The 26,335-nt window shown below is 48.5% G+C and overlaps 1 protein-coding gene across 1 annotated transcript in view; it reads left to right on the plus strand.

The window, feature by feature from the left end:
- Positions 1 to 26,335, plus strand: part of LOC146812870 (alpha-2-macroglobulin-like protein 1) — a 227,443-nt gene that overhangs the window by 173,379 nt on the left and 27,729 nt on the right. Inside the window, exons 27-28 of the mRNA XM_085619944.1 lie at positions 23,049 to 23,123; positions 24,384 to 24,546. Coding sequence (XP_085476070.1) covers positions 23,049 to 23,123; positions 24,384 to 24,546 — 238 coding nt within the window. The remainder of the gene's footprint in view (positions 1 to 23,048; positions 23,124 to 24,383; positions 24,547 to 26,335) is intronic.

Below are 26,335 nucleotides of genomic sequence, written 5' to 3' on the forward strand. Positions count from 1 at the left end.
CAACCTCAAAACAAGTCTTAAGGTTAAGAACCACCATTTTAGAGTGTTTTAGGGTGTTGCAAGCGATTAGTTGCTGTATTGAGACAGTGTACTGTGAATTTTCTCCCACTAATCCGTGAAGAGTCCGGATATCCTTTCCTTGCTTTAAATGTTGTTATGGTGTTAACACATATTTACGCACAATCTTAAGGATGACCCCTGTCGTTGTCATATTGCAGTCCCAATTACTGCTGGTGCATACTTTTGCAATGTTGACAAACACCAGTGCATGTATTGCATTATATTGCAATACAGAATTTTGAAATTATCTATTGTTTCGCGCCCAGATGAGGCCACCAAGAACTCATTGAGTTCCTTGGAGGCTGTTACCGAGTGCTTGATTGGAGGTGGAGGGAATATTAGAAATTGATCTATAAGGAAGTGTTGGGAGTGGTGCATGGGGACCAAAGTGATGCTCCAATCATGATGTGATAGCTCCACGTAAGCATGAAGTGTTTTAGAAAAATGTGAACACAGATGAAGGTCGCACATGCAAGAATGTATCATCTGCATTAGGAAAGATATATATCGTACAATTATTTCAATGTGAAAAAATCTGTTTTTAAACAGAGGTAGGCAAAATTGTGTTTTTTTTAACACCTGTGTTGCAGGCAGCTTTCATGCAAATTGTAGGAAAAGACACCTTTTACATGGAATGAAATTGGCCCATATTACATGGTAAAATTGTACATGAGAACATAACTCTTGTAAAAAACACAAGCACAAAAAAGCATCACTGCAGAAATCATAACTGTTGAAAAAGCATAACTGTAGAAACAAATGAGGTAAAAGCCTGTAATCAAGAATTATGTGAGATTAACTGCGAATACAAATGTAATTTTTTTTATATATATAAACAACAGAAATAGCTGTTTGCCAACAATCGATTTCCAGATTGAACAGTTTACTGGACAACAGAAGGATTAAGTTATTTTTCAGGAGGGAGGAAGGAACTGAGGGCAGAGGTCAGAGTAGTCCTACCGAGCCTACTTGCATCAGTAGTAAGAGTCAATAAAGAAACTAAAAACCAATGGTTTGACAAGCCAGCGCGGTGGTGTGTCCTTCACCCATATAACCCCAAGACTCTGGACCAAGATCGCCTCCTGCGTTCCATGTTGCAGACTCAACGTAAGCCCGGCTTTTCGCTCTTCTGAGAGTTACCTATGGTTCTTCTTTGTTACATACCATGAAGACAAGTAACTAGAACTCATTAAGACAGTATAACGCATAGTTCCAGGCTCCTCTTCTTTCCTCCAATGCATTTTGCATGGGATTTTTTTTTATCCAACATCACTGGGTTCACTATGACGCCAAATTCTAGAATTTGAGATGGGGCTGCGAGGAAGAATACTGGACTGGACCCACTATCGTCGATTGGAAGCGAACTTTCCCCCTTCATCTGCAGCATTCAGAAGTAATATAAAGTTGACATGCAGTGCTACATAAAATATCTTAATAAAAAATATCCTGCCATTGGTTAGATATGGAAAAAGGTTAGGTGAAAGCAAACAATGAATATAGAATGTAATTAATACTTGCAATTTGAAGATCAAGAGAAAGAAAAATATAGTGGGGGACAAACCTGTATCCAAAACATAGAGGTGAACGAAGAGAAACAAACAATCAGGCAAGGCACAAGGCTTGTTTTGAAATGTGAAAAGTTAGACAAGCGGGATAAAAAACACAACCATTACATAAAGATAAATTCATGTGTAAGGTGTCAAGCAAGTCAACGGCTTATCGATCCCTTTTAAAAGGATAATGAGATCATCATCAGGACAGATTTGGATGGATGCCTGAAGGACATACAACCTGGACAACAATACCTACAGTACACTGGGTGTGTGTTAGGAAAATGGAATGTGAGGAAGCGAATTAGCCTCCGTTGCGGGTGATGGGGTAATTAACGTGGTTCTGGTGGTGTGCTTGAGGGGAAGGCGGAAGCGAATCCTCGGTTCCTGGATAAATTAACAGCAACGGCTCGATGACCGTGGCGAAATTATGGTGTCTGGGGTTTGCCCATTGAGCCACTGAGCACTGCGCAGACCGATTTCTCCTGGCTCGGGACCACATGCCTTGAGCACCGCTCATAACTCCCGATCATAGAATTCTGTGCCTCTTCAAGCCATCGCGCCAGATTGATTACCTGCTCTCGCACAGGTTACCATCCTCCCCGGACACCCTCCGTCCCGCCACGGTCATCGAGCCGGTTCTGCCACTTTGCAAACACATTGATTGCCTGTTCTCGCACAGGTTCCCCTCAACCCCTGACACCACACAAATCTCAATGAGGTCCGAAGACAAGGGGAACCCACACTTTTATTTTTGTGGCAACAGATCCCCTTCCATGCATTGACAATGCCTGTGGTGCATGCTAGACTTACCGTAAATGCACCACCCAAGTGTACTGATGCATCTTCTCGTACTAACAATAATCTAAGAATTAATTTACCTCTTTAAAAATATTATGTGAAAACACAATGATTTCGGGGCTACAAGATGGTTCATGTAGAAAGTCTAACTTTGTCCCCATGATAAGTCCCTGCAGATTACTTTCAAAGGGACTCCTGATGCTTGTGACATTCAAGTGCAACTTGTAAGAGGCAGCAGGCTCCCCACACCTGCAACAGAAGCAGAAGATTGACCAATCAGCTCTGGACAGGGCCCTCTGCATTAAAGGAGTAGGCTGTGACTTCACCAGCACAGTGTACGGCATGCACACCCAGTGAATGTTGCTTGGAAGATGCCACGGTACACTGGACGTCAGCCCTTCCGTGCCACGGAAGGTTCTAAACGTCATGGGCTGCAAACAGCAGAGAGGCCCGTCAGCCCCCATTCGCTAGTCCATGTTTATTCAATCACTCAATCAATCAATCAATCAGTTAATTTGTAAAGCGCACTACTTACCCGTAAGGGTTTTAAGGCGCTGGGGGGGGGGGGTGCTGCTGTTACTGGTCGAAAAGCCAGGTCTTGAGTTGTCTCCTGAAGGTCAGCAGGTCTTCGGTTTGTCGTAGGTAGAGGGGGAGGGTGTTCCAGGTCTTGGCGGCGCGGTGGGAGAAGGACCTGCCTTCGGAAGTGGGTCTGCGGATGCGCGGGACCGTGGCCAGGGCGTGGTCAGTGGAGCGGAGTTTCCTGTTGGGTATGTAGAAGGAGAGTTGACTGTTGAGGTAGGCTGGGCCGGTTTTGTGGAGTGCCTTGTGTGCGTGGATCCGGAGCTTGAAGGAGATTCTTCTGTCGACGGGGAGCCAGTGCAGGTTCCTCAGGTGGGGGGGTGATGTGGTCGCGGCGCGGAATGTCGAGGATCAGGCTTGCAGAGGCGTTCTGAATTCTTTGTAGTCTGTTGATGAGCTTGGATGAGGCTCCAGCGTAGAGGGCGTTTCCGTAGTCGAGTCTGCTGCTGACTAGGGCCTGTGTTTTCCTCGTGTTTGTCGGGATCCATCTGTAGATCTTGCGGAGCATGCGGAGGGTGTTGAAGCAGGTGGAGGAGACTGCATTGACTTGTTTGGTCATGGTGAGTTTTGAGTCGAGGATGACTCCCAGGTTGCGTGCGTGGTTGGTAGGGGTCGGGGGGGGGTCCCCAGTGATGCGGGCCACCATGAGTCCCATGCTGAGGTGTTGGGCCCGAGGATGAGGATCTCCGTCTTGTCTGAGTTCAGCTTAAGTCGACTTTCCTTCATCCAGTCGGTGACGGCCTTCATTCCCTGGTGGAGGTTGGATTTGGTGGTGAGAGGGTCCTTGGTGATCGAGAGGATCAGCGGCGTGTCGTCGGCGTAGGAGATTATGTTGAGGTCGTGCTGTCAGGCTATGCGTGCTAGTGGTGCAATGTAGACGATGAACAGCGTCGGGCTGAGGGAGGATCCCTGTGGGACGCTGCAGGTGATCTCGGAGGCCTTGGACCGGAAAGGGGGGAGACGGACTCTCTGGGTTCTGCCGGAGAGGAAGGAGGTGGTCCAGTCCAAGGCCTTCTCCCAGATCCCTGCGTTTTGGAGGCGCTTGCTTGGTGTGTGGTGGCAGACGGTGTTGAAGGCGGTGGAGAGATCCAGGAGGATGAGGGCCACCGTCTCGCCGTTGTCTAGAAGGATCCTGATGTCGTCTGTGGCGGCGATGAGGGCGGTCTCTGTGCTGTGGTTGCTGCGGAATCCTGATTGGGAGGGGTCCAGGATGTTGCTGTCTTCGATGGTGACGGGTGAGCTGGATGTTAACTATCTTCTCGATTACCTTTGCTGGGAACGGAAGCAGGGAGATGGGCCGGAAGTTCTTGAGGTCGCTCGGATCCGTCTTGGGTTTCTTCATTAGGGCGTTGATCTCTGCGTGCTTCCAGTTCTCAGAGAAGGTAGCGGTCTTGAAGGAGAGGATGATGATGTTGCACAGGTGGGGTGCGATGGAACTGCCGGCTTTGTTGAAGATGTGGTGTGGGAGAGGGTCGGCCGGGGATCCGGAGTGGAATGTGCCCATGGTCTTGATTGTGTCCTCGATGCTCACGTTGGCCCAGGTTGTCAGGGAGTCGTGGACGGTGGGGTGCGGTGGGTCCGGTGCGACGAGGCCCGCAGGGGTTGTCCGGGGTTTGAAACTGTCATGGATGTCGATGAGTTTTCGGTGAAAGAAGGTGGCGAGGGAGTCGCACAGGGCTTGCGATGGCGGGATGTCGTTGGCGCTGGAGCTGGGGTTGGAGAGTTCCTTCACAATGTTGAAGAGCTCCTTGCTGTTGTGTGCGATGTTGTCAAGGAGGTCTGTGAAGGAGGTCGTTTTGGCGGTCCTGATGAGGTGGTGGTGGTTGCAGATGGCGTCTTTGTGGGTAGCGCGGCTGTCCGGCGTCTTGTCGCTGTGCCATATGTTCTCCAATTTCCGGCAGGTGCGCTTTGAGGCGAGGAGTTCCGGGGTGAACCAGCTGGCTCTTTTGCTGGCGTCTCTGTTGGTGGGTTTTTTCAGCGGGGCTACGGTGTTGGCGCAGTCGTTCATCCAGCATTCGAGGGTGAGTGCACCATCATCTGGGTTGGTGGGGTTGGTCGTAGGGTTGAGTGCGAGGCTTGTCTGTAGTTGTTCTTCAGTGACTTTGCCCCAGCAGCGGCGGGGGATCTGTAGGGTGCGGTAGTGTGTGAGGGGTTTTCGAAAGGAGAAGTGGATGCAGTGGTGGTCTGTCCAGGTGAGTTCGGAGGCGTGGCTGAAGGTGACGAGGGGGCTTGAGGAGAAGATGGCATGAAGTGTGTGACCGGCGATGTGGGTCGGCGTCATGACAAGCTGTTTTAGTCCGAGGTTGGCGAGGTTGTCGATCAGGGTGGAGGAGTTGTTGTCGTTGTTGTTCTCCAGATGATAGTTCAGGTCTCTGAGGAGGATGTAGTCGGTGGAGGTCAGCGCATGCGTGCGGATGAGGTCGGCGATGGAGTCACAGAATTGAGGCCGATGTCTGGCGAGGAGGCTTCGTTCATCCAGGTCGAGTAGGTCCCAGAGCTCGACGGCATGTTTGCGTGCGGAGCGGGTGTTGATCAGGATGCATCTAAGCTGGTTGGGTTCTGTCGTGGCGGGTGTCTCGGCGCCTTCAAGGCAGGAGAAGCTGCAGTTCAGGCAGGTGAAGGGACCGTGGGTGCGCTTCGGGGTGGCCTTGCAGCAGGTGTGGGTCCTTCCTGGGTTGAGAGCGACGAGGGTGTTGGCATTGTAGCGGAGGCGGTCTTCGTGGCTGGTGCGGGGGGCAGGGGTTCTGGCGCTGGGTGCGGTCCAGGCGCAGACGGGCTTGCCTTAGGCGCGCCTTTGACGCGGCCGCATAGCGGGCGCCATATATGGGGAAGGAGGAGCAGCTGGGAGGCGGGAGGTGTGTTGCGGGGCAGCAAATGGGCGCGGAGGGGGCGGGGCTGGGGGCAGGGAAGCGGAGCGGAGCGCCCCCGGGAAGGAGGCAGGCAAGGAGCAAGGATCCAGAGGGCACAGAAGTCAGCAAAAGGGGCACAGAATCAAAAAAGGGGGCCAACAGCAGTCAGAAACGGGGCACAAGAATCAAAAGGGGGCAACAGCAGTCAGAAACGGGGCACAAGATTCAAAAGGGGGCAAAAGCAGTCAGAAACGAGGCACAAGAATCAAAAGGGGGCGACAGAAGTCAGGAAAACGGGGCACTGAATCAAAAAAAGGGGGCACAGAGCAACGGTGAGCGGGGGCAGGGGGGCACAGAAGAGGAGCGGGCAGACAGAGATAAGGCACAGCAGAGCGGATAAAAAACCTAAGGCCACCACTGGCCACCAGGGATGAGGCGCAGGTGGAAGCCTGCGGGTGGTGGAGGGCCTCAACTTCGGCGGCGGTCAGTAGTCCTCAGTGGGGGTGCAGGCGGAGCTGCAGCGGGGGGGGGGGAGCGACCTACCAGGAAGGTCAAGGGTCGCTCTCCTCACCGCGCAGCGGCCGCCATATATGGGGAGGTGGGGAGGGAGGAGCAGCTGGGAGGCGGGAGGTGTGTTGCGGGGGCAGCGAATGGGCGCGGAGGGGGCGGGCCGCAGGGGAAGCAGTGGCGGGGACGGGGGCAGGGAAACGGAGCGGAGCAACCGCGGGAAGGAGGCAGGCAAGGGGCAAGGATCCAGAGGGCACAGAAGTCAGCAAAAGGGGCACAGAATCAAAAAAGGGGGCAACAGCAGTCAGAAACGGGGCACAAGAATCAAAAGGGGGCAACAGCAGTCAGAAACGGGGCACAAGAATCAAAAGGGGGCAACAGCAGTCAGGAAAACGGGGCACAGAATCAAAGAAAGGAGGCACAGAGCAAAACGGCGAGCGGGGGACAGGGGGACACAGAAGAGGAGCGGGCAGACAGAGATAAGGCACAGCAGAGCGGATACAAACCTAAGGCCACCACTGGCCACCAGGGATGAGGCGCAGGTGGAAGCCTGCGGGTGGTGGAGGGCCTCAACCTCAGCGGCAGTCAGTAGTCCTCAGCGGGGGTGCAGGCGGAGCTGCAGCGGGGGGGAGCGACCTACCAGGAAGGTCAAGGGTCGCTCAGCTCAGGGTAAGACCTTTCAAGGACAGAAACGGAAGGAACGGATGTGGAAGTGATGTCAGAGTTAAAAACCTCCCCACCATCCTCCAATAATAAACAGGATCCACTGTCACACTGACATGCTTGTTGCATGCCATTGGAATGCTTACTTATGTTGATACACAGCAACCTGATGCTAACAACTTTAATAAAAGTAATTACAACAATAACGTGTGTTGATAGATGTCATTACAATGCTTGCATGAAACCGTTGATACATGTCAATATATGTTGTTGGCATGCCTATATGCCTTTTATTTGTATGCTGAAGCACACACGTGCACGTTTTGTGGGGTAATATCCACCTATTGGCGAGTTAATTGGCTTTCTACAAACTTCCAGCACAACTCACCACGCAACATGTTTTTTCATTTTCTTTTTTTTGTGGTTTAGGATAGTTTGGCCTAATCCAACAGCATACACTGAAGACATCCCATTGCACAAGCATGTCCATGACACAGCGCATTACACCCTTTTACCATCGTATATATCCAAACCATTCAGAACATGTTAAATATACCACACTCATGTGAACAACATTACCTTAAAGGTATTTAATCTACTAATCATAGCTCCAGACTGAAGAGCCACCCTAGCCCGAGCAATGAACCACTGTGCACCACAGCTGAGTAAAACAAATGGCAAAGGCCATGGGCAACATATCCATCAACATACTACATAGATCTATAACCGGGTCTCGTCCGTAACCACCTAATGTAAACATTACAAAATAAAATAGTTCTACCGTAGACAGCCCCTTTCCTTGGTGAACCATTGCTAAACAGTACATTAGCCAATTCTGCCCCCGCTGACCCGTATGAGCCATCACAGAACCGGTCCTTACACATGTCCCTACTTACTTTTCATTTAAATGTCCCTTGTTGACATGTGCCACCAGAGCAGACGAAAATGTGGGCAAGTGTGTCTTATAGGGCAACATAACACAGGCCCCATGATCTCCATGTGCAGGAGTAAATCAGTAAAATGTATTTACAGATTTGTAACTGTAAGCAAACCTGCTGCATTCATCAATAATGAGTCAGTTTACATGCTTTATGTAAGATGCCAAGTTTTCCCTTTATTAATACTTAGAAATAGGTTCTCATGGCACCTTCCAATAACCGCTGACAGTTACATGCCTGTGTCGAAGCCATGTAAATACAAATCAGGGCAAAACATTGTAACCTGTCTGTAGGAAAGTGCCCCTTTTTGACATGGCCACCCCCACATTTTACCTGGTATTAGATGTGATTTCGACTGAAAGTGCACTGGGTTCCTGCTAACCAGGTTCCTAGTGCCAGATCCCTTTCCCAAACTGTACAATTGTTTCCCCCAATTGGCAAAACCTTTAGCACCCTCTGAAAGTCCTGGTAACTAGTACTAACAAGCATTGGCAATGCCAATCGGTCTCGCCATTAGGATCTTATATGTATTTAACTATGCAGCATAGTGACAGGGCTGGGTTTTAATACTCACTCACTAATTTGATCCAATTTTTGTGCTCGAAATGTCTGGCTTAGCTTCCCTTCCACCATTCTTACCTTGATTGAGCTAAGAATCTGGGGTGCATCTATGAACAGTGCAGCAGGTGCAGTGGCACCGGAGACCAGGAATGTTGGCTATCAAGCTCAACTAGGGCTGTGTTACTACAAACTGTGCAGAGCGGGTGGTTGGAGGGAGTATTTTCACTGTTTGCAGGAGGGCCCATTGACCCCTTGCTATGCCACTGCTGAAAATTCAACATTAGGTTATTACACTGACGTCCACAGTGCTGACATAATCTCACACGTAGCTATGTGCTTAAGACCATTGAAATCCTTAAACAAAATGGTGCTATGAAAGAACACAGTCCGTCATCAGTTACGTTAGAAGACTAAAGCTGTGATGTCTTACTACCATATAGCAAACAGGTTTGCATTCCTAATTGCAAAGCTGTCCGTTCACAGGTGAGTAGGTGCAGTATAATCACCTGTCTCTCCCATGCCTTTCTTGTTCTGCTCGGTCAAGCTTCTTAGGTCATGCGCCTAGATTTACTAGGATTGCGCAAGCACTTGTGCGCTGATACACAACGAACGCTGCATTTTTAGGCCTTTTTAATGGTCAGTAAATCGACTAAATGCTTTTTGTTGCTTTGCGCCATGAGAACACCCATGCAAAGCCGCTGTAAATAACTCAGTTGGAATGTTGGTGTGCCACTGTGTAGCTGGGTTGGTATGTAGTGTTAATGAGCTGCATAGGGCGAATGCTGCTCCAGGCGGGACATCCTACTTTTGCCTTCATTATGAGCAACAAAGCATGCATCAGGGTTGACTAAATTATGCGGCAAGAAAAGCCAAAAACAAGTAGGTTACAACCAGCGCCACTGGAATTATGTAATTTTGTAAATGCAGCATTTTCCGCATAATTAGGGATAATGGATTTACCACATTGACACATAACCCTCCATTTACTAACTTGAAAATGTCAACAAAAACTAATTTTAGTTCGCACAGATAAAAAGTTTCCAAATAAACGAGAACACTTAGACCCAGAGAGACTCGTTACAGTTCTTTCACAGTCTCACCATTTCAAAACTGAAGCGTTTTCAATATGCTATACAATGAAGCCATAGTTGTTGCTTATTTATCTTATGCAACTAACAACCATTGGCAAAGCCAAAGCCCTGGCTTGTTGGAGGTGTAATGTCACTTGTTGTATCATATATCTGGATAGAATGACAGAAGCAGAAAAATACCAGTCAGGCGCCACACTAAGCTAAATATAGATTTTCAGCATACCGGTTTTTAAGCCACGTCCTTAATTACATCGACCAAGCCCCTTTGAGAGACCCCCCCCCCCCAGTTTTTTTTATCCTACTTAAAGCCCTGCATAACACCCTACCTCGGCCCCGACAGGTGGGCAAAGTATCCAACCCAGGTTTCTCTTTTACGTGTTTCTATGGTCTGTGCAAATCATCTCTCTACAAACCTGTAAATAAGTGCAACCATAAAACCTGCAGTTGCTACTGCACACCACGAAATGAATGTCCTCCTAAACATTTAATTACAGCACCACAAACTGAGTGGAACACTTTCCATCTGCCACAAAGGGGTGAGAGGTTGAGATGGCTCAGTGGATTTAAACCAACGGCTTCCAACCTCTCTCTCGCTCTCACTGGAAATTATTTTTTAAAACAGAGCTATGGTCTGGCTCAAACCACTGAAATTTGCCAGAAAAACACTTTACTGCCTCAGAAACTGCATGTAACAATTGCTTTATATAAGGAAACTACTGAGTTCTCTTCGCTATGATTGTACCAAGCTGCACATGTAAGGGCTTGCATCCTGGTTTTAGTTAATTATTAGCATATTACACTGTGCGAACCTAAGTGTATTTAAAATACATGCACTTTTAACTGGAACTCCCAAAAGGGCACCAGGGAAATTCTCAGGAGCGCAGAATCTCACGCAGTCCCTTTTGAGACGCTATCGAGTAATTTTCGGATTCTTCCTTCAAAGGTTTTTACAATGGGTTCAGAATTTCGCCAATCTGGTCTCACACCGGCGTCATGTTTAAGTGTATAGCAAGACATAATAAAACCACAAACAGCAATGACACCGGTGTCAGAGGGCTGCAGCAAATGACACACACCAGCCCAAGTGTGTATTCCTCTGGGAAAGTGTCTGCCTTTTTCCCCTACGCAACGCATTCTTTGCATACATATAACATGTGATAACAACCGAACAGGAGCCCCTGTGAAGTTTTAACTCGGTTTAATCCCCTTCCTTTTCGTAGGTGCCTCATACCACTGCCATGCAGCACCACCCACCCCGGTAAGCCCACGCTCCCAAAAATAGCCCCTAGCTATCCAGCTCAGTATCCCAGCATGGCCATTTGTAGCAATGCCATCTCTGAAGTACTTAGGTCCGTTCGACTCCTTGGCACGGGCCCCATGAGTGCGAATCTTCTCAAACGCCAGAAAAAGGCACACCTTGTTGTCGCACAAAAAGACAGAAAATGGAAATGATAAAAGCCACACTGCGACATCAGACGCAGGCATGGATTGGCAGAGCAAATTACGAGCAATATAACTTTTGAAGTGTAGATCTGGGGAGTGCCTGACCTGCTCTGTTTCTAAACAACAGTCCCATATTTTTTAATGAATACATTAAAACATGACTGAAAAATAACACCGTTAGGCACACTGAATCCACATCTGTTGTAGCCTACAGCAGCTGTGGGAAAAAAACATTACTTACAGTCTCCGGGTTTGCAATAAGCTGCTTGCATTATGTTCGAACGGTCTGTTCAAAGTACACCAGCGGCACTTTCTCGTTTTGAAGATAATGTTAGATGTTGTCCAATAGTAACGCTCCAAATGGCCCTACAATTGCGCATAACCGAAAAGACCCGCAGTGCATGCTCTTGTAGCTAGCTGGCAGACACGTTACAAGGGAGGAGAAGTGCGTTCCAAGCCTCGTTCTGGGAAAAGAAATTTAATTGGTAAAAAATAAAGGAAGGGCTAGGCTATGTAGCGCGAATTCGACCTGGAGGTTTGGAAATTTATATGAGCACTACTTGCTTGCATCACACAAGAACAAATTCATTTGTGTGTATTTTTAGGCATTGTGATATTAAATAAATGGCCCAGGATTTCAAGATGCTGAGCCGATGCAAGACTCGAACTGGGTTCCCTACTTACTGCCCACTCCCTGCCTATCTCCCTCATTCCTGGCTGACGTCAGGGCTCCCCGCACTGGTGTCTGACCCCCGGACAGCAGAAAAGTAAAACATCCTGGGTTGCCTTGCGAGGATGTATGATAGTACATCGCAAACCATTACAACGCGTGCTTTCAGCACGCAGTTTCCACATCGCAAAGACTTTTACTTCACACGATTTTCCACCGCATGGCGTTTCAAACGCTAATGTTGTTTACCCTATAGCACAATCCATTAGGACGCATACAGAAATATCGCACGCCATTACAACGCGTAATGTTTTATCTTTTTGGCTCGTAAACTATGCTGTCTCGCCTTTGGGGCCTTATAAGTATTTAGCCTCCAGCATATTTTCTACAGCTGAGGGCCAGTAGTGCTTCCACCAGCAAGCACTAACAAGTATCAAGCACTGTGGCTAGTTGTTGGCTAGGAGCAGACAGTGGTGCTTTGAGCTTTGACTTTACCTATATTTGTGGACTGGTTCACCATTCTAGCTTAATGGGTTACTGGGGGTCATCCGGAGTGAATTGTTTTTAATGATCCCCTGATTCATGTAACTAGATACCACGTAGCCCCACCTTATGCCCATTCAGTCTGCCATGCTCCTGGGCCACAGTCTGTATCTAGGTGAGTCAGCAGCACCTCTGAGTTAATGGGTTGGTGCTCCCCTTAGCATGACTGGTGGGTCCTGATTGGCATTATGGTATCATGACTGGTTCCTGGCTGGGGTGAGATGTGCCTGCACTAGATTTAGTGCTCGCCCTCTCAGTCTGGATCCCACAGGCCATACAAGCATCTGCAAGGAGCGCTGCTGTTTAGAGTTCTTTGGGCGTATCTGATTTCTGTGCCAGTGTAATGTGGAGCCTCACCAGCAGCTCCTTGTCCCAACCCATACCTGAGGCCACAGCTCATACCTCAGCCAGTATGAGTCTCTTGTGGCCCAGCCCGTTCTGGCAGCACTTGTCTGCTATGTCATCAAAGTCCTGTGTCACCACCCACCAGGAGCTGTGGTCTGTAAAGTGAGAGCCCCGGTGTATTGGGTCCGGCTCCTCCATTCTTGAGCTGTTTCCGTTTGGTTACTGTATGCCTCAGCTCACTGTCAGATGCCCTTGGAGGAAAAGACAGCCTTCAACACATGGGTCCTAGACTGACTTTCCCATTGCTTGGGACGCTGCCTCAAGCCGCCATTTTGGGTTGATCGCCTTGCACTGGGCAGGTTCTCCTCCAATTTGTGCCAGAATGCAGCATTGCAGCACCCACTATTTGTCGCCGGATGTGGGTTGCTCCAGTGGGACCTTGTTGATGTTGTTTGGATCCTAGGGCAGCAGCATGATCGTAAATTGCTAAATCAGCCTGACAGAGATTGGAAATGTGTGTCGTATTGCCCCACCATCTTTGCCACGCCCCCAGGAGGTACTTCATCTCATATATAATATTCTTGCATTTATTTTAATTGAAATATATGTGAATACATATGAATTGTAATAAGTCATCTTCATTCTAGGTCAGACTGTCAATACAAAATGAGATGATCTTACTTAGATCACTGATTTAGTTCTGTTACTGTCAGTGGTATTACTATAAATGTATTCACCTGCTGCTGTTAGAAATGAAGATTCCCGGGAAGCGATCAGGGTATTGTTTGTTGTGGTCAAACAGGCACATGCTTAATACAACTTCTCCCCTTTCTAATGGCACTAATAACCCCTGCCTCCCACAATCTCAGCCAGTTACACAGGTACTCCCCTCAATGAGTAAACTGGTAGCATCATTCCTAGAAGGACTGGCATTATTTCTATGAATAAATGACCAGGGCTACAGTTCTAGTTTGGATTTGATTTTGAATGCGTCATAAATTAGTGAACAACTGCTAAGAAAATGTTATTAACAGCCAAGAAAGGAAAACATAACGTGACATCTGTTTGTCTCTAAAGTAGTACAAACGTTAATTGTAATATTACACCCCTCCAGTAAATTTCTGTAAACATCCTAGGCAACTTTGACTGCCCGAGGAATTTTGTGTTAATAACTCATGGAAACAAATTTGATGCCAGTAATTTAAAAAAAAACGCTGACAAGTTCTATATATTGTGCACATTTCTGAGGGCGATATTTGATTTGTACAAATACCAAGACGCTTCTGCAACATTTACGAGACAAGTTAAAACCAAACCGTCGCATGGATCACATTCATCCAACAACACAAAGGGCTAATCTTTACGTTTGTCTTTAAAAAGCACATTCCTCCTTCTTCTTCTGCGCAAATCGCTGCCTATCAAGAGCTTTATTTTCTTGTCATGTTTTAGCAGCTGAAGGCTGAATTAGAACTATGACCTTCTGCTAATCTATAAAAACACAGGCGCCTACTAATAGTTTCTCAACATTAGGTTCACAGAGAGTGCAGGCCAGTATATTGTAAAAGATTAAGGGAAGTATGAATAAATGCCAAATTACATATATGTTAACGCATACTTAACACTCCATGTTTCCTCACGTCCGAAAATGCTTTCTGGGCAAAATCTCTGTGCAAATCTGCAGCCTGCCTCGCAGAGACGATACCAGTTAACTGTTTCCCGGAGTGAAAACACACCGATTTGCATACTTGACACTCCGTGTCTCCTCACTTCCGAAAATGCTTTCCGGGCAAAATATCTGTGAAAATGTACAGCCTGCCCCGCAGAGACGATACCAGTTAACTGTTTCCAGGAGTGAAAACACGCCAATTTGCATACCTGACAATCCGTGTCTCCTCACGTCTGAAAATGCTTTCCGGGCGAAATCTCTGTGAAAATGTGAAGCCTGCTTCACAGAGACGAATTAAAGTCAACTGTTTCCCAGAGTGAAAACACGCCAGTTTATAATGTTAATCGGTAAACAGAATGTTTAATCCGAGCCAATTGACACAGTATTGTAGAGAAAGTGCAGAATGCTGTTTGATGGGCATGCGCGCGCGCGAAAACACGCCGATTTATAATGTTCATCGGTGATCAAAATGTTTAATCCGACACAATTGCTTGCGTTGTAAATGTTACCGAAGTAAATGTGCACGCGATCTAAAAACCTGCGGTGTTAAGCCTCCCGCGATGTAAAAGCCGAGTTGCAAAGGCAGCGCGTGAATACAGAGTCGTTGTAATGAGTGTTTCCCCCTTGCGATCGTGAAATTCGACATCCGTCCACTCCTGCAGCCTCGCGTGCGCACTCACACACATGTAGTGATTGGGCCCTCAGGCCCTCATGCATACAAATGAAGGACGCAGGACACTGGATTACTGGTGCAGTAAACTGGCCAGGAGCACGTGCGCTCGGCCCCTTTTATTGTCAGGGTCACCTGACTCGTGACGCCTGTGGTGGGTGGGTGTTCAGTGTGGGTTACAGTAAAGTGGAACACTAGAACGTATCCAGCCGGATACTACATCCCTCCCAAACTTTAATGAAAGTTCAACCAAAATGAAGTCCGAACCTGTGGGAGAAAACGCACAAGTTACAAACAAAACATTAGCTGGCGAGCAGGACTTCCACGCAGTCTCTTGGCTGATGGTCAACTGCCGGCGAGGGTGTTCTGACAGCCGGGACCACTCTGTCTCCTTGGCACAATGTCCGAGTGCTCTGTGGATGCGTGATTTTGGACTTACAACGTGGAAGTGCGCTTCACAGTCTCTTTCTTGTACCGCCGTCGGTGGAAGTGTGGGTGGAATGATGGTGGACCCTCGTTATTCGACTTTCCGCGGTACGCCCTGGTAGAGGTGTTTCCTCCAACTAGTAGTTGTCTTCTTACAGGACTCCCCGTTGCAGGATATCCCTCTCACGGATACCCCTCTCTCGTGGGTGTCCCCTCTCACGGGACGACCCGGAGGCCCTTTTGTTGCCAGGCTTCCACTGGAACGGTTGACCGCGCCTGGTCGCTCCAATCGCGTTGGAGGAGTCGCTACGGGTCCTCTTTCCGTGTCCGAAGTTCCACCTAAAAGGGTGCTGTTGGCACTTGGTCCTTCGCGCTCTGCCTCTGTTCTCCTAGGATCTCCAGATCCAGCTTCAACAGTCCATCTCTCGTTGTGGGATCCGCTGCCACAGGTGTCCCTGAGGCCTCTGCCCCTTGGATGTCCACGGTCCTGTTTCCGTGACTTCCCAGAGGTGGTTGTTACCAACGGACCGGCCTGCTCGTCTGTCATCCCCGGGTGACCTTCGGGTTAGCGCATCGACGTATACTCCCAGTGGGGCTGATGTTGTTTTCCAGGTACTGGGTCTGGGTGTCCATACACCTTCTCACTCCCCTCTTCGGGTACTCCTTCCGGTGTGTGTGTTGATCTGTCACGCACACCTCTGTGCTCTTCTCCTTTCTTCTTCGGGTGTTCTCCTTCTGGTGTGTGCGTGTTGATCTGTTACGCACACCGCTGTGCTCTTCTCCTTTCCTCTGCGACGTGATCCAGCCTTCCTGCCTTCTGGCTCGTCCTTACCAGGCTTCTTCGTGTAGCGTGCACTCTACGCGTTTCTGTCTGGTCTTGTCCCGCCACTAGGACACTGTCTTCCTTTCCCTCTGTGACTGGACCGAGCATCGCGACCATCTGTCTCGTAGTTGCTTCTGATTTCGAGTGATGTTGATGTTGCTGGACCTCTTGTCATTCTCCTCCTGGTCCTCTTTGCGGACCTCTCCTGGGGTCCTCTTCGTTGACGTCCCTCCGGACTTCCTCTTCTCTCCAGCTCTGACCTCTTGGCAGGTCAGTGTGCTCTCCGACCTCTTGTCGGTCTGCATCCTCTTTGCGACCAACTGGTGGTCATCGTCGTCCTCCTTGCGACCATCTTGCTGGTCGGCTTCTTCCTCCTTGCGACCATCTTGCTGGTCGGCTTCTCCCTCCTTGCGACCATCTTGATGGTTGGCTTCGTCCTCCTTGCGACCATCTTGCTGGTCGGCTTCTTCCTCCTTGCGACCATCGTGGTGGTCGGCAACCTTCGCGCGACCATCTGGGTGGTCGGCAACCTTCGCGCGACCATCTGGGTGGTCGGCAACCTTCGCGCGAACATCTGGGTGGTCGGCAACCTTCGCGCGACCATCTGGGTGGCCGGCAACCTTCGCGCGACCATCTGGGTGGCCGGCTTCACGAGGTGCGTCACGTCGTGCGACTACCTGTGTTTGCTGAATTGTCGAGTGCTGGTGCAAGCTTCTCTTCGTACCGTCGCGGTACATCTTCAGAGTCGCGTTGCTCCTTGCGCCATGTGGTTTCTTGACGTGGTGGCTTCTTGGCTCCACTGGGTGTACTTCTTCATCCTTAGCCCGCCAGTGTCGGATACTTGCTGCGCGCATCTTCGTCAGTGAGCTCCTCTTCCTAGGCGCTGCTGTGTACCTTCCGCGTCCGGGGTACATCTGCGCTGAGTCCTTTAGTTCGCTCGAGGGTTCCGCTCCACTTGATGCGGCGACAGCACAGTCCTTGCTGGGGTGGATGTGGCTTGACACCATTATTCTTTCACCTTGTCTTGCTGTGGGATGGCGCGGCATCCCAGTGACACACTGTCTCTTCTTCCTGCTCTTCTGGCGCAGTCCTGCGCGCCTCCGTCGCGTTCCCGTGCACTCCCCATTGTGCATCCGTCTGACCTTGCGGTGCATGCCTCGCTGCCTCTTCTCCATGCCTCTCCATTCCATTCCTGCAGCTGGTGCAATGCTGCTCTCCGGCCACTAGATGGCAGTGCAGGGTTTTCACTTTACTTCCCTCAGCAGCAACCTTCTCTGCTGCAAACCAGTTCTTCCTTGAATGTTCTTTCATTTTCCAGGCTCCGGTGGAGTGCAGAGGGCAGGAGCCACAGCCGAGCAGTGGAGTGCAGGACAGGGGCTGGGCAGCAGGTAAGTCTCTTTTTTTCCTTCATTTATTTGCTAAGGCAGAGGGGCCACAGGCATGGACAGCGCTGCACAGGGGGGGGTGAAATGCTCCTTGTGTGGATGGCGGCTGGCTCAGTGTCTTTTACCTTTATTTATCTCCCCCAGCACCAGCCGGGCACAGTCACTGTGTGCACACGTGATCGGGGTACATCTCCTTACGTGATCGGGGCACTTCTCCTTTCTCTCCCGCCCCCTCGGCAGCTCCTGCATTCGCTCGCTGACCGGGGCGGGGGAGTGGTGCTGTGGCTGCGGGTAGGCTCCGCTTTTGCTGCCTCACTGCTTGCCAGCGCTGGGCGCCTGCAGACGTCCCCACCTGGGGCACCTCGCGCTCCTCACACTTCAATAAGGTGTCCGCGCTACGAGGCGCCTTTGATCTGGGATCTGTCCCGCCCCCGCAGCCGGCCTCCTCGTTGCTCGGGCCCTGGGGGGGGGGTGTGTGTGTGTGAAGCTGGGCTGGCGCCACCTCATGCGGTGACGGACCTCACCTCCAGGCACGGTCACGCTGCTCCCCTGTCTTCGCGCCTCATTGCGCCGCTGGCCATCCGCTGCCTGTCCGATGCTCTCCCCGCCCGCAGCAGCTTCTTCATTCGCTCGCTGCCCGGGGTGGGGAGTGGTGGTGCCGATGTGCAGGGCAGTGAGTTGGGGCGGATGAGACCGGGTCGCAGCTTGGCGTCGCGGGTGGGCTCCGCATTTGGTTTCGCTTCCTCATCGCTGTCCCCCGCAGGCTCCCTCGGCTTGCGTTCAGCGCGGAGAGCGGGCGGAGGCGACAGGGGTCTCGGTGTGGTGCTTCTCCTTCACCCGCTGTGCGGCGGTGACTTACTTTCTGCAGTTCCCCACTTTCGACCTGCGGCCTTCGCCTTCACGCGGGTGGGCTCCGCTTAGCTCGCACTTCCCCACCGGGGCACCGCAGCAGGCTCGACGGGGTCGGGGTGGGCACCCGACTTCCTCTTGCAGGGGTCACAGCGTGGCGGCCGCTGCGGGTGGGCTCCGCTCGGCTTGCTCTTCGTTCGGGGCAATACCCCACCAGGGACACGGCGGCCGGCTCATGAGGTGCGGGGTGGACTCCCGGTCACCTCGGTCTCTTGCTACAGGCCCGGGGCTCGCCACATGCTCCGCAGGCCTTCCGGCGGTTGGCACCTTCCTCGCAGGGGGGGGGTGCCGATTCCACGCGGCAGCTCTCTTCCTCTCCCCCTTTTTCCTCGGCCTCAAACTTCCCCCACCAGGACCGGGGGATGCGAGGCCACCGCACACGTGGGATAGGACCCACTCGTCGCCATTGTAGTGATTGGGCCCTCAGGCCCTCATGCATACAAATGAAGGACGCAGGACACTGGATTACTGGTGCAGTAAACTGGCCAGGAGCACGTGCGCTCGGCCCCTTTTATTGTCAGGGTCACCTGACTCGTGACGCCTGTGGTGGGTGGGTGTTCAGTGTGGGTTACAGTAAAGTGGAACACTAGAACGTATCCAGTCGGATACTACAACACACACACACAGCTTCCACTCATCACACGCTTGCTTAGACCTGAAGTGGATGCCTGCTTGTGCCCCGGGGGGACCGCGCAAAGTGCATTCTGATAGAGAAGCACTGAAGTAGGTCCCTGCTTGTGCCCCAGGGGCACTGTAAAGTGCACGCAATGGAAACAGAGATAAACCCCTTTAAGGGGCTTGTCTTGAAGCCAGGGAGGTGGTGTATCACATAAGGCTGCCGACGTTGGAGCTGCAGAGCAGAGTTCTATCCTCGGCTTGGGCTGTATTAATTATAAATAAAAAGGTCCCGTGGAGTGGGCTGCATTAATCAGAAATAATTAAACAAATCTCAGATGAGAGTTGCGAGAGACAAATAAAACGAGCATTGTGGGGAGAAACAAATAAAACAAGCATTGGCAATGAAATACAATCATTGGTAAATCAGATGAGAGTGGGGACGGGAGAAAAAAAAAAAACAAGCATTGGCAATGTAATCATAGGGGGTGAGAAGGCATTGTAAGAAGTAGTCTGTGCAGTAAAGGGGCCAATAACCATGGAAGGACACAAAGGAGGGACTAACATGCCTACAGCCAATTGGAAGTCACCATTTAAGACACCAACCAATGAAAATGATTGGTGGAGAGTGGGTGGAGCTTGTATACACTATAGTGTATACTGCATGTCTCAACGAGACAGCGCAAGCGCTGCCTAGGCGAGACCTAAAAAGGGCCTTGGGTACTAAGGGCTGCACCACAAATTGTGCCACCCTAAGGGACTCCTTACCAAACCCATGCAAGGCTGTCGTTGCAGGCTACGTGTCTTGGTGCGGACAAAAGTGAAAACAGGACATGTCACACATCCCTGTGTGCATGTCCTCTAAAACTACATGGACTATTTTTAAGTCACCCATACAGCAAACCTCACGACCATAAGGCAGGATGCTTAATGTTACCTGTGAGAGCATACCTGCATGAGCAGATATACCCCTGTGCCGGTCAGTTATATTCATGCGAGTGACCAGGGAGGCTATTCTAAACCATGTACTGGACACTGGTGAAAACGAGTTCCCCAGCTATATGATAGCTACACTGAAGATAGGGATGTTTGATTTCAAACATGTCATACTGATGAACCCATACTGTTTCCAGTGTTGGATTTATCAATACATGCACCCAGAGGGCACCTTAGAGGTGCACCCTGAAAACCTACCGGCCTCTGGTATGTTAGCTGACTGGTCTGTGCTAGCCTACAGCCCGAGACGAGTGTCTCACCTCCTAGGATGAGAGCCTTTTGCTCTCAGGAGGTCAGGAACAAAGCCTGCCCGGGAAGAGAGTGTCACAGCCCCTCCCACAGGACGACCTGCTGATTAGACTTCCTAGGCCGGCAAGCTTCAAACAGCAGTTGGCTTCGAAATATGAATCTGGCTCCCCTCACAGGAGAGAAAACTGACCCCCTTTAGCACCTGGATGGACGGGAAATTGAGCCAGTCAGGTAGGCATGCCACCCCCAGGCTAGTACCACCACTAAGGTGTCAAATCTGAGGTGTACATGACTTTTCAGAAGTAGCCATCTCTATGATGGCAAACGAAGGAACTCTGGGACAGAGTTATGCCCACTTTCCATAGGGGGTGTAGTGACCCCAAGGGTCAGTAGACCATTGGCTATCACCCTACACTTCCCTAAAGCCCCTAAATTCAGTATTAAGGGGAGCACCTGGCACCAGAAAATCCGATTCTGATGGCCAAAAGAAGAAAGAGGACCAAAAAGTAGTGAAAAGCAAAAACTGTTGAAGAGGAAACTGACTTGGCGCCAACCCTGCCTGCTTGTTTGCTGTTGCCGACGATTGCGCCAAAGTTGGCTCACCCTGCAAGCTGCTGTGCCTCCAAAAGCCTAGGAGGACTGCCAGCACTTCTGTCAAGACTCAGGAACTCCCGTGGAGCAGGGGATCTGCTTCCCCATCACCCCAAGAGAACTGTGAGGACTCCGAACTGCTGATGGAGGCAGTATCCAGATGCCTCAAAGTGCCACTGCACCCCCACTCCAGAGGCTGAGCTCAAGTGGGCCAACAGTGTCAGCGTGGTCCCCTGACCATCCAGAGATTAAGCCCACCTTGGGTTTGACCACTGTGGGCCTTCTGATGTCACCTGAAGAATCTATGTGCCTGACCCCACTACTGCGACCGCTGCCGGTGATGAAAATCCGACACCGCAAAACACCTTTGCACCCAGCTGCTCTAGCCTGAGGAGAAAATTACCAGAGGTGTCCCTACGTCCCCAGCCTCATGTAACCTGAGTCCCCTTGTTGGTTCTGCCAGACTGGACCCCCAGTCCAGCCCTGCAGCCTCTGTGTGCGGGCTCACCTCTACCACGGCGGCTGACGGTGATGGAAATCCAACGCCTCTACCCCTGACCCGCCCTGACCCATGAAAAAGAGGACCAAAGGTGTCCCCATGTCCCTAACCAGTGCGAGGCCTGAGCCCTTCTGTTGGTTCAGACCGACTGGCCTCCCAGTCCAAACCCTCAGCCACAAAGACTGATCCTCATAGACTAACATTGGGCACCCAACGCTGTATTGCACCTCTGCACCTGGCCACCCCAGTGCTGCCCAGTCTAACTGCTTGGTGCTGCCTTGGACCTTAGCCCATACTCACCTTAACTCCTGGAGATTGGTCCCGTAAGTTGCTGTACTGTACCTGAATGTCGCACTTGCTTTTCCTCCCATTGGATAACATTTAAGCTACTAAAAATTGCACTGTGTCGATTTTTTAAACTCAAAGGTTTTTCTTGTTAAAAACGTAGTTTCCTGAACAAATTGATTCTGGTACCTAAACATATATAAAGATACCCGTTGTTTTGATAAATTAGTGTGGATCTCCTTATGGAGTCATGCGTATCACTTGTTGACTATTTTGTGTATTTGCAAATGTCTTGCACTCATCTCTGATACGTCTAAGGCTGCTCAACTACACTACCCCTATAAGAGTACCTTGGGATTTCTAAAGCAAGCCCTTGTCCACTCATAGGGAACCCCTGGACTCTTTCCTCGATATATCTCATTTTGATATAAAATATCACTTTGGTCCTGAAGAAGGCTCACAGACCCGTTAGGGCAAACTAGGGCCGAAAGATGTTAACCTACCACAACCTAATACCAGGTGCGGTGGAACATTAACACTCCACCATAGCACCCTCCACCCCTTTTAATCTTGTCCCTTTCTTGGTAAATAAAAGACCAAACTAAGGAATGGAGGTAATTTTAATCTTCTTCACTCTCTAATCACAGCTGTCTAAAAACCAGATGGTCTTCCTCCAGGTGGCGAAACGTAGATTTTTTGGAGAACTGAGCACTCATTTGATTAAAGACCCAATGATGATGCTATTCACCTTATCAACAAAGCGGAGAATCAACATATATCACACCCTGAGTTTAATGTGAATGAGGGTCTCCAAAACATGAGTTTGCAAGACTCTGGCAAAAACAGGATATTCTCCTCTGATTCTAATAATATGATATAAAGAAACAGTTTCCTATACTGACTCTCAATAATACATGCATTTATTAAGATGGCAGATAGAATTAGTGTGATTTTAGTGCATTCACGTCATTCTGCATCCTTGGATGTCAGTATGAGCTACTCTAGTTTGGCCAATTGGAAATAAACTTTGCTTGCTGTTACATGAAATAAATTACAACAAAAAATAGATCATTTGGCTCACATCTACCTGAAAAATTTGCTTGCCAGAATGAACTAAAAATTCCAAATTTTCAACAGATTGGTGAGATTACATTTGTTGCACAAAGAAGTTTTGAAGAGAAGCCTTTTGCAACAGTAATTGAATTAGAGATATTTAACATGCAAGCAAGAGCTGCACAATATGTTGATTGTTACTGCTGAGAGAAGGGAGGGGTGGGAGAGAACTCTGAAAAGGTGTGTTTATATGTGTGACAACTGTGCTCTGTCCCTCACAGGGGGGCATTGAAGATAACCTCTCGCTTTCGGCCTACATCACAGCAGCCATGCTCGAACTGGGGATGAATGATACGGTGAGTTCTGTTCAAGTCTTTACCATGGCTTAAGACACACCTGGGTTTGGGGAGGAGGAGGATGGAAGAGAGCCTTTAAAACAATGATCAGGGGATTGGAAACCCGCAGGTTCATGCTAAATTTGACAGTCTTTTAGTAATGGCCAATCTTCAACTTTCCATCTTGATGAGATGTGTTCATGGGTCTAAAAGGAGAGTCCAATGGATAGTTCAGGAGATACTGGTAGCTGGCCAGTACCCTGGAAATAGCTCACTGAAGTGGGGTTCAGCACACTGCTCAAATCAGATGGTCTGGTACTGCCATACTGAAGAAGGTCACATTGCAAGTAATGGACAGGACTTTCTTAGAGCATAGTGCAACAAACCAATACTGAGAAACAAACATGCTAATGTTTGAAAATCAAAATGGTTCAAAATCCATAATATTCTTAAGCTGTTTTGTGAATTATAGGTCATATTGAGTTGTGTAGATGTAAACCTTTTATTATTTCCTTTGTGCCAATAGCCACATGCTGCTGTTGCTGTTATTGTATTAATCACCTGGAGGCATTTTATTATGCTGACGGTTTTCCTGACATAGTTAGTAACTGCATCTTATGCATTGGCGTGGTTCTACCACAATACCGCATTTTAAATATTGGCAGCCAATATATTGTATCCAGAATATAGACTACCACAATATCATGAAGGTAAGTATATAAAAGTAGGTATAGTTTTATTTACATTCTTAACTCCAAACCTATTTATGTTGAAGGTATACAGATCTTCATGTTTACATAATGTAGAGTTTGGAATAGTAGATATATATTTAACCGTACATGCACCTTCAGAATATTGTATTAGTCAATATTCAGGATATAATATTATGCTGTAAACCAATCCACACTTATTCAAAAGAGAGATAAAGGGGGTTTGCTCAGTAATTGAGCATCCATCTAACTCTAGAGGTGGTCATGGTGAAGAGCAGCCAAGAATGGTAGGGAGATGAAGAGGGAACGCCCACCCTTCATCTTTTTAAACCCATCAAGAGGTCACAATTTGAGTGTAACTGGAAACATAACACCCCCTCCAGTCCCCTCAAAGATAATCTCCATATAGTGGGACCCTAGACTGAGTGGGTAAGGAGACTAGACACTCATCCTCTGCAATATCACGTTCATAATCTGGCTGCGATGTGTGTTTTGCGGTGAAATATTTGGAAGCATATGATGGCATCACTAGGTCCAAGTGACCAACCTCCACTTCAATTACTCCCTGCAGGACAACACCGTGAAGCATGCTCTAGCCTACCTGAAAGAGTCTTTGCCCACTGTTACCAACACCTACACACTAGCTCTGATGGCCTACACCTTCACCCTCGCTGACTACAAGGAGGCGCGTGATAAAGTGATAGCAGAGCTGAATGAGCAAGCCGTCAAATCAGGTAAGGAGAAGCATATTCCCACAAAAGTTATTGAGACCCCAACCATTTTAAGGTAGCAGAACAGCAGGTTTTGTGAGTGATTCATCCTAAATATATATTTAACTTGCTCAATAAATTCTTATTATTTGACTTTTTTGTGCTTGAAATTATGTATTAAAAATTGGACACTCAATTCTGAAAAGAGAAATAAACACCTCCCTGTCCTAGAGATGTGTAACACATGGCATATAGATATTTAATTTAAAAAAATGTTCACCAAGACACAGATTTTTGCCTAAATGGGGAAAAAGTTATTCTGTTCTTCAATTAACACTTTCAATAAGGTTCCCCAAAAATACATGCTTGATTCATCTGTTTTACATTTGCCTTTGTAGCATATTTTTAAAATAAAAAACAGATTGCTTATTATAATTTAAATTGCTGGGTGTGGTGTTACCTCTCCAATCTGAGCTGTGTACGTCAGAATGGGGACTAAACCAGGAAAACTCCACGTTCTCCTCTGCCCAAGCCCTTTCTGTGCTTCAGACCTCTGCAGTACTGCTGTAAATACCATTTTACTCCATGCCGTCCAGCTTTGTATTTTTTACAATCACTACCTAATGAACTAGTATGTTGTAGTGTGGCCTCATATCTACTTCTCTCATGGAAGACTAGGCGGCGGGACCACTCCGTTTCATGAATTAGGAAATATATATTTTAGTCCTGTTTTTAAATCTAATGTCCGTCATCAAATTACTGTTACTGTTTCTTATTGTGAAAGCTGTATCCTCTCTTTTAACTGTGCATGTTTGTACTTTTATGATCTTAAAAATGTTTTAAGTATCGAGTCATGTGACAGTACTGCAGTATTTCCTGCACAAATTCCAGGCGGTTGTTGTTAGCAAAATGTGTGCTGGGAATTACTATGCAATGTATGCCCTCGTTATAATGCTGATTATAGAGGAAACTCCTATTGGAACTACTGTGTTCAATGGAGTGCTGACCCTAATGGGGACTGGTAATGATCAAGAGATTTCAGTCCTTATTGAATAATAACTCTACTTTCAAACAGCTGCGTAAAGCAACAGGGGTTTTTATATACCATGAGAAATTCGCCTTATTGCTATTTTGTGACAAATATTTATTAAGTAACTTATAACAATAGCCGAAAAATAAATAAGGACCTTACAATCTACTTCATAAGCAGAGGAACCCAACAGGCTACGACTGACACTAAATGTACTAATACATAAAAGAAAAGACAAGATACAGAAAGAAGGGTGTTGGTCTGACATCTAAAAATGTAAAAGGTAGATTAAAGAACTAGATTAAAATAATGATATAATGGAGTCTAGCATATCAGAAAAGGAACATAAATGAAACACTACAGTTGCACAAGATGTTCTTGAATATAACAGAAGCAATAAGTGTTTTGTAAAGTGAGTTGGTTGTGGCTGGTTTCATGCAGTTAAGGCTTGTGAATCCATATACCATGACTCTACACCATGATTAAACATGGCTAGCATGACCACATCCTTCTAGACCTAACCAGGGATCAATCTATTGTATCCCATGTAATGCTGTTTCAGCATCAGATGTAAAAGTTAAAAGCTCTTCTTATGAGCTATGATAGATACGTCTACCTGAAGGTCCCTCATCTCCTGAACCTCCCCCAAGAATCAGACTGTATCTGGAAGCATTGAAGTAGCTCCCCCATGGAGGAAGGTAGCAGCACCGCTCCAACTTTACTGTGAGATCCTCTCAGGACACGATGTCACAGAGCTGTATATTGCACCACTCCAGCATGCTG

Source organism: Triturus cristatus, chromosome 7, assembly GCF_964204655.1.
Source record: "Triturus cristatus chromosome 7, aTriCri1.1, whole genome shotgun sequence".
Lineage (NCBI taxonomy): Eukaryota > Metazoa > Chordata > Amphibia > Caudata > Salamandridae > Triturus > Triturus cristatus.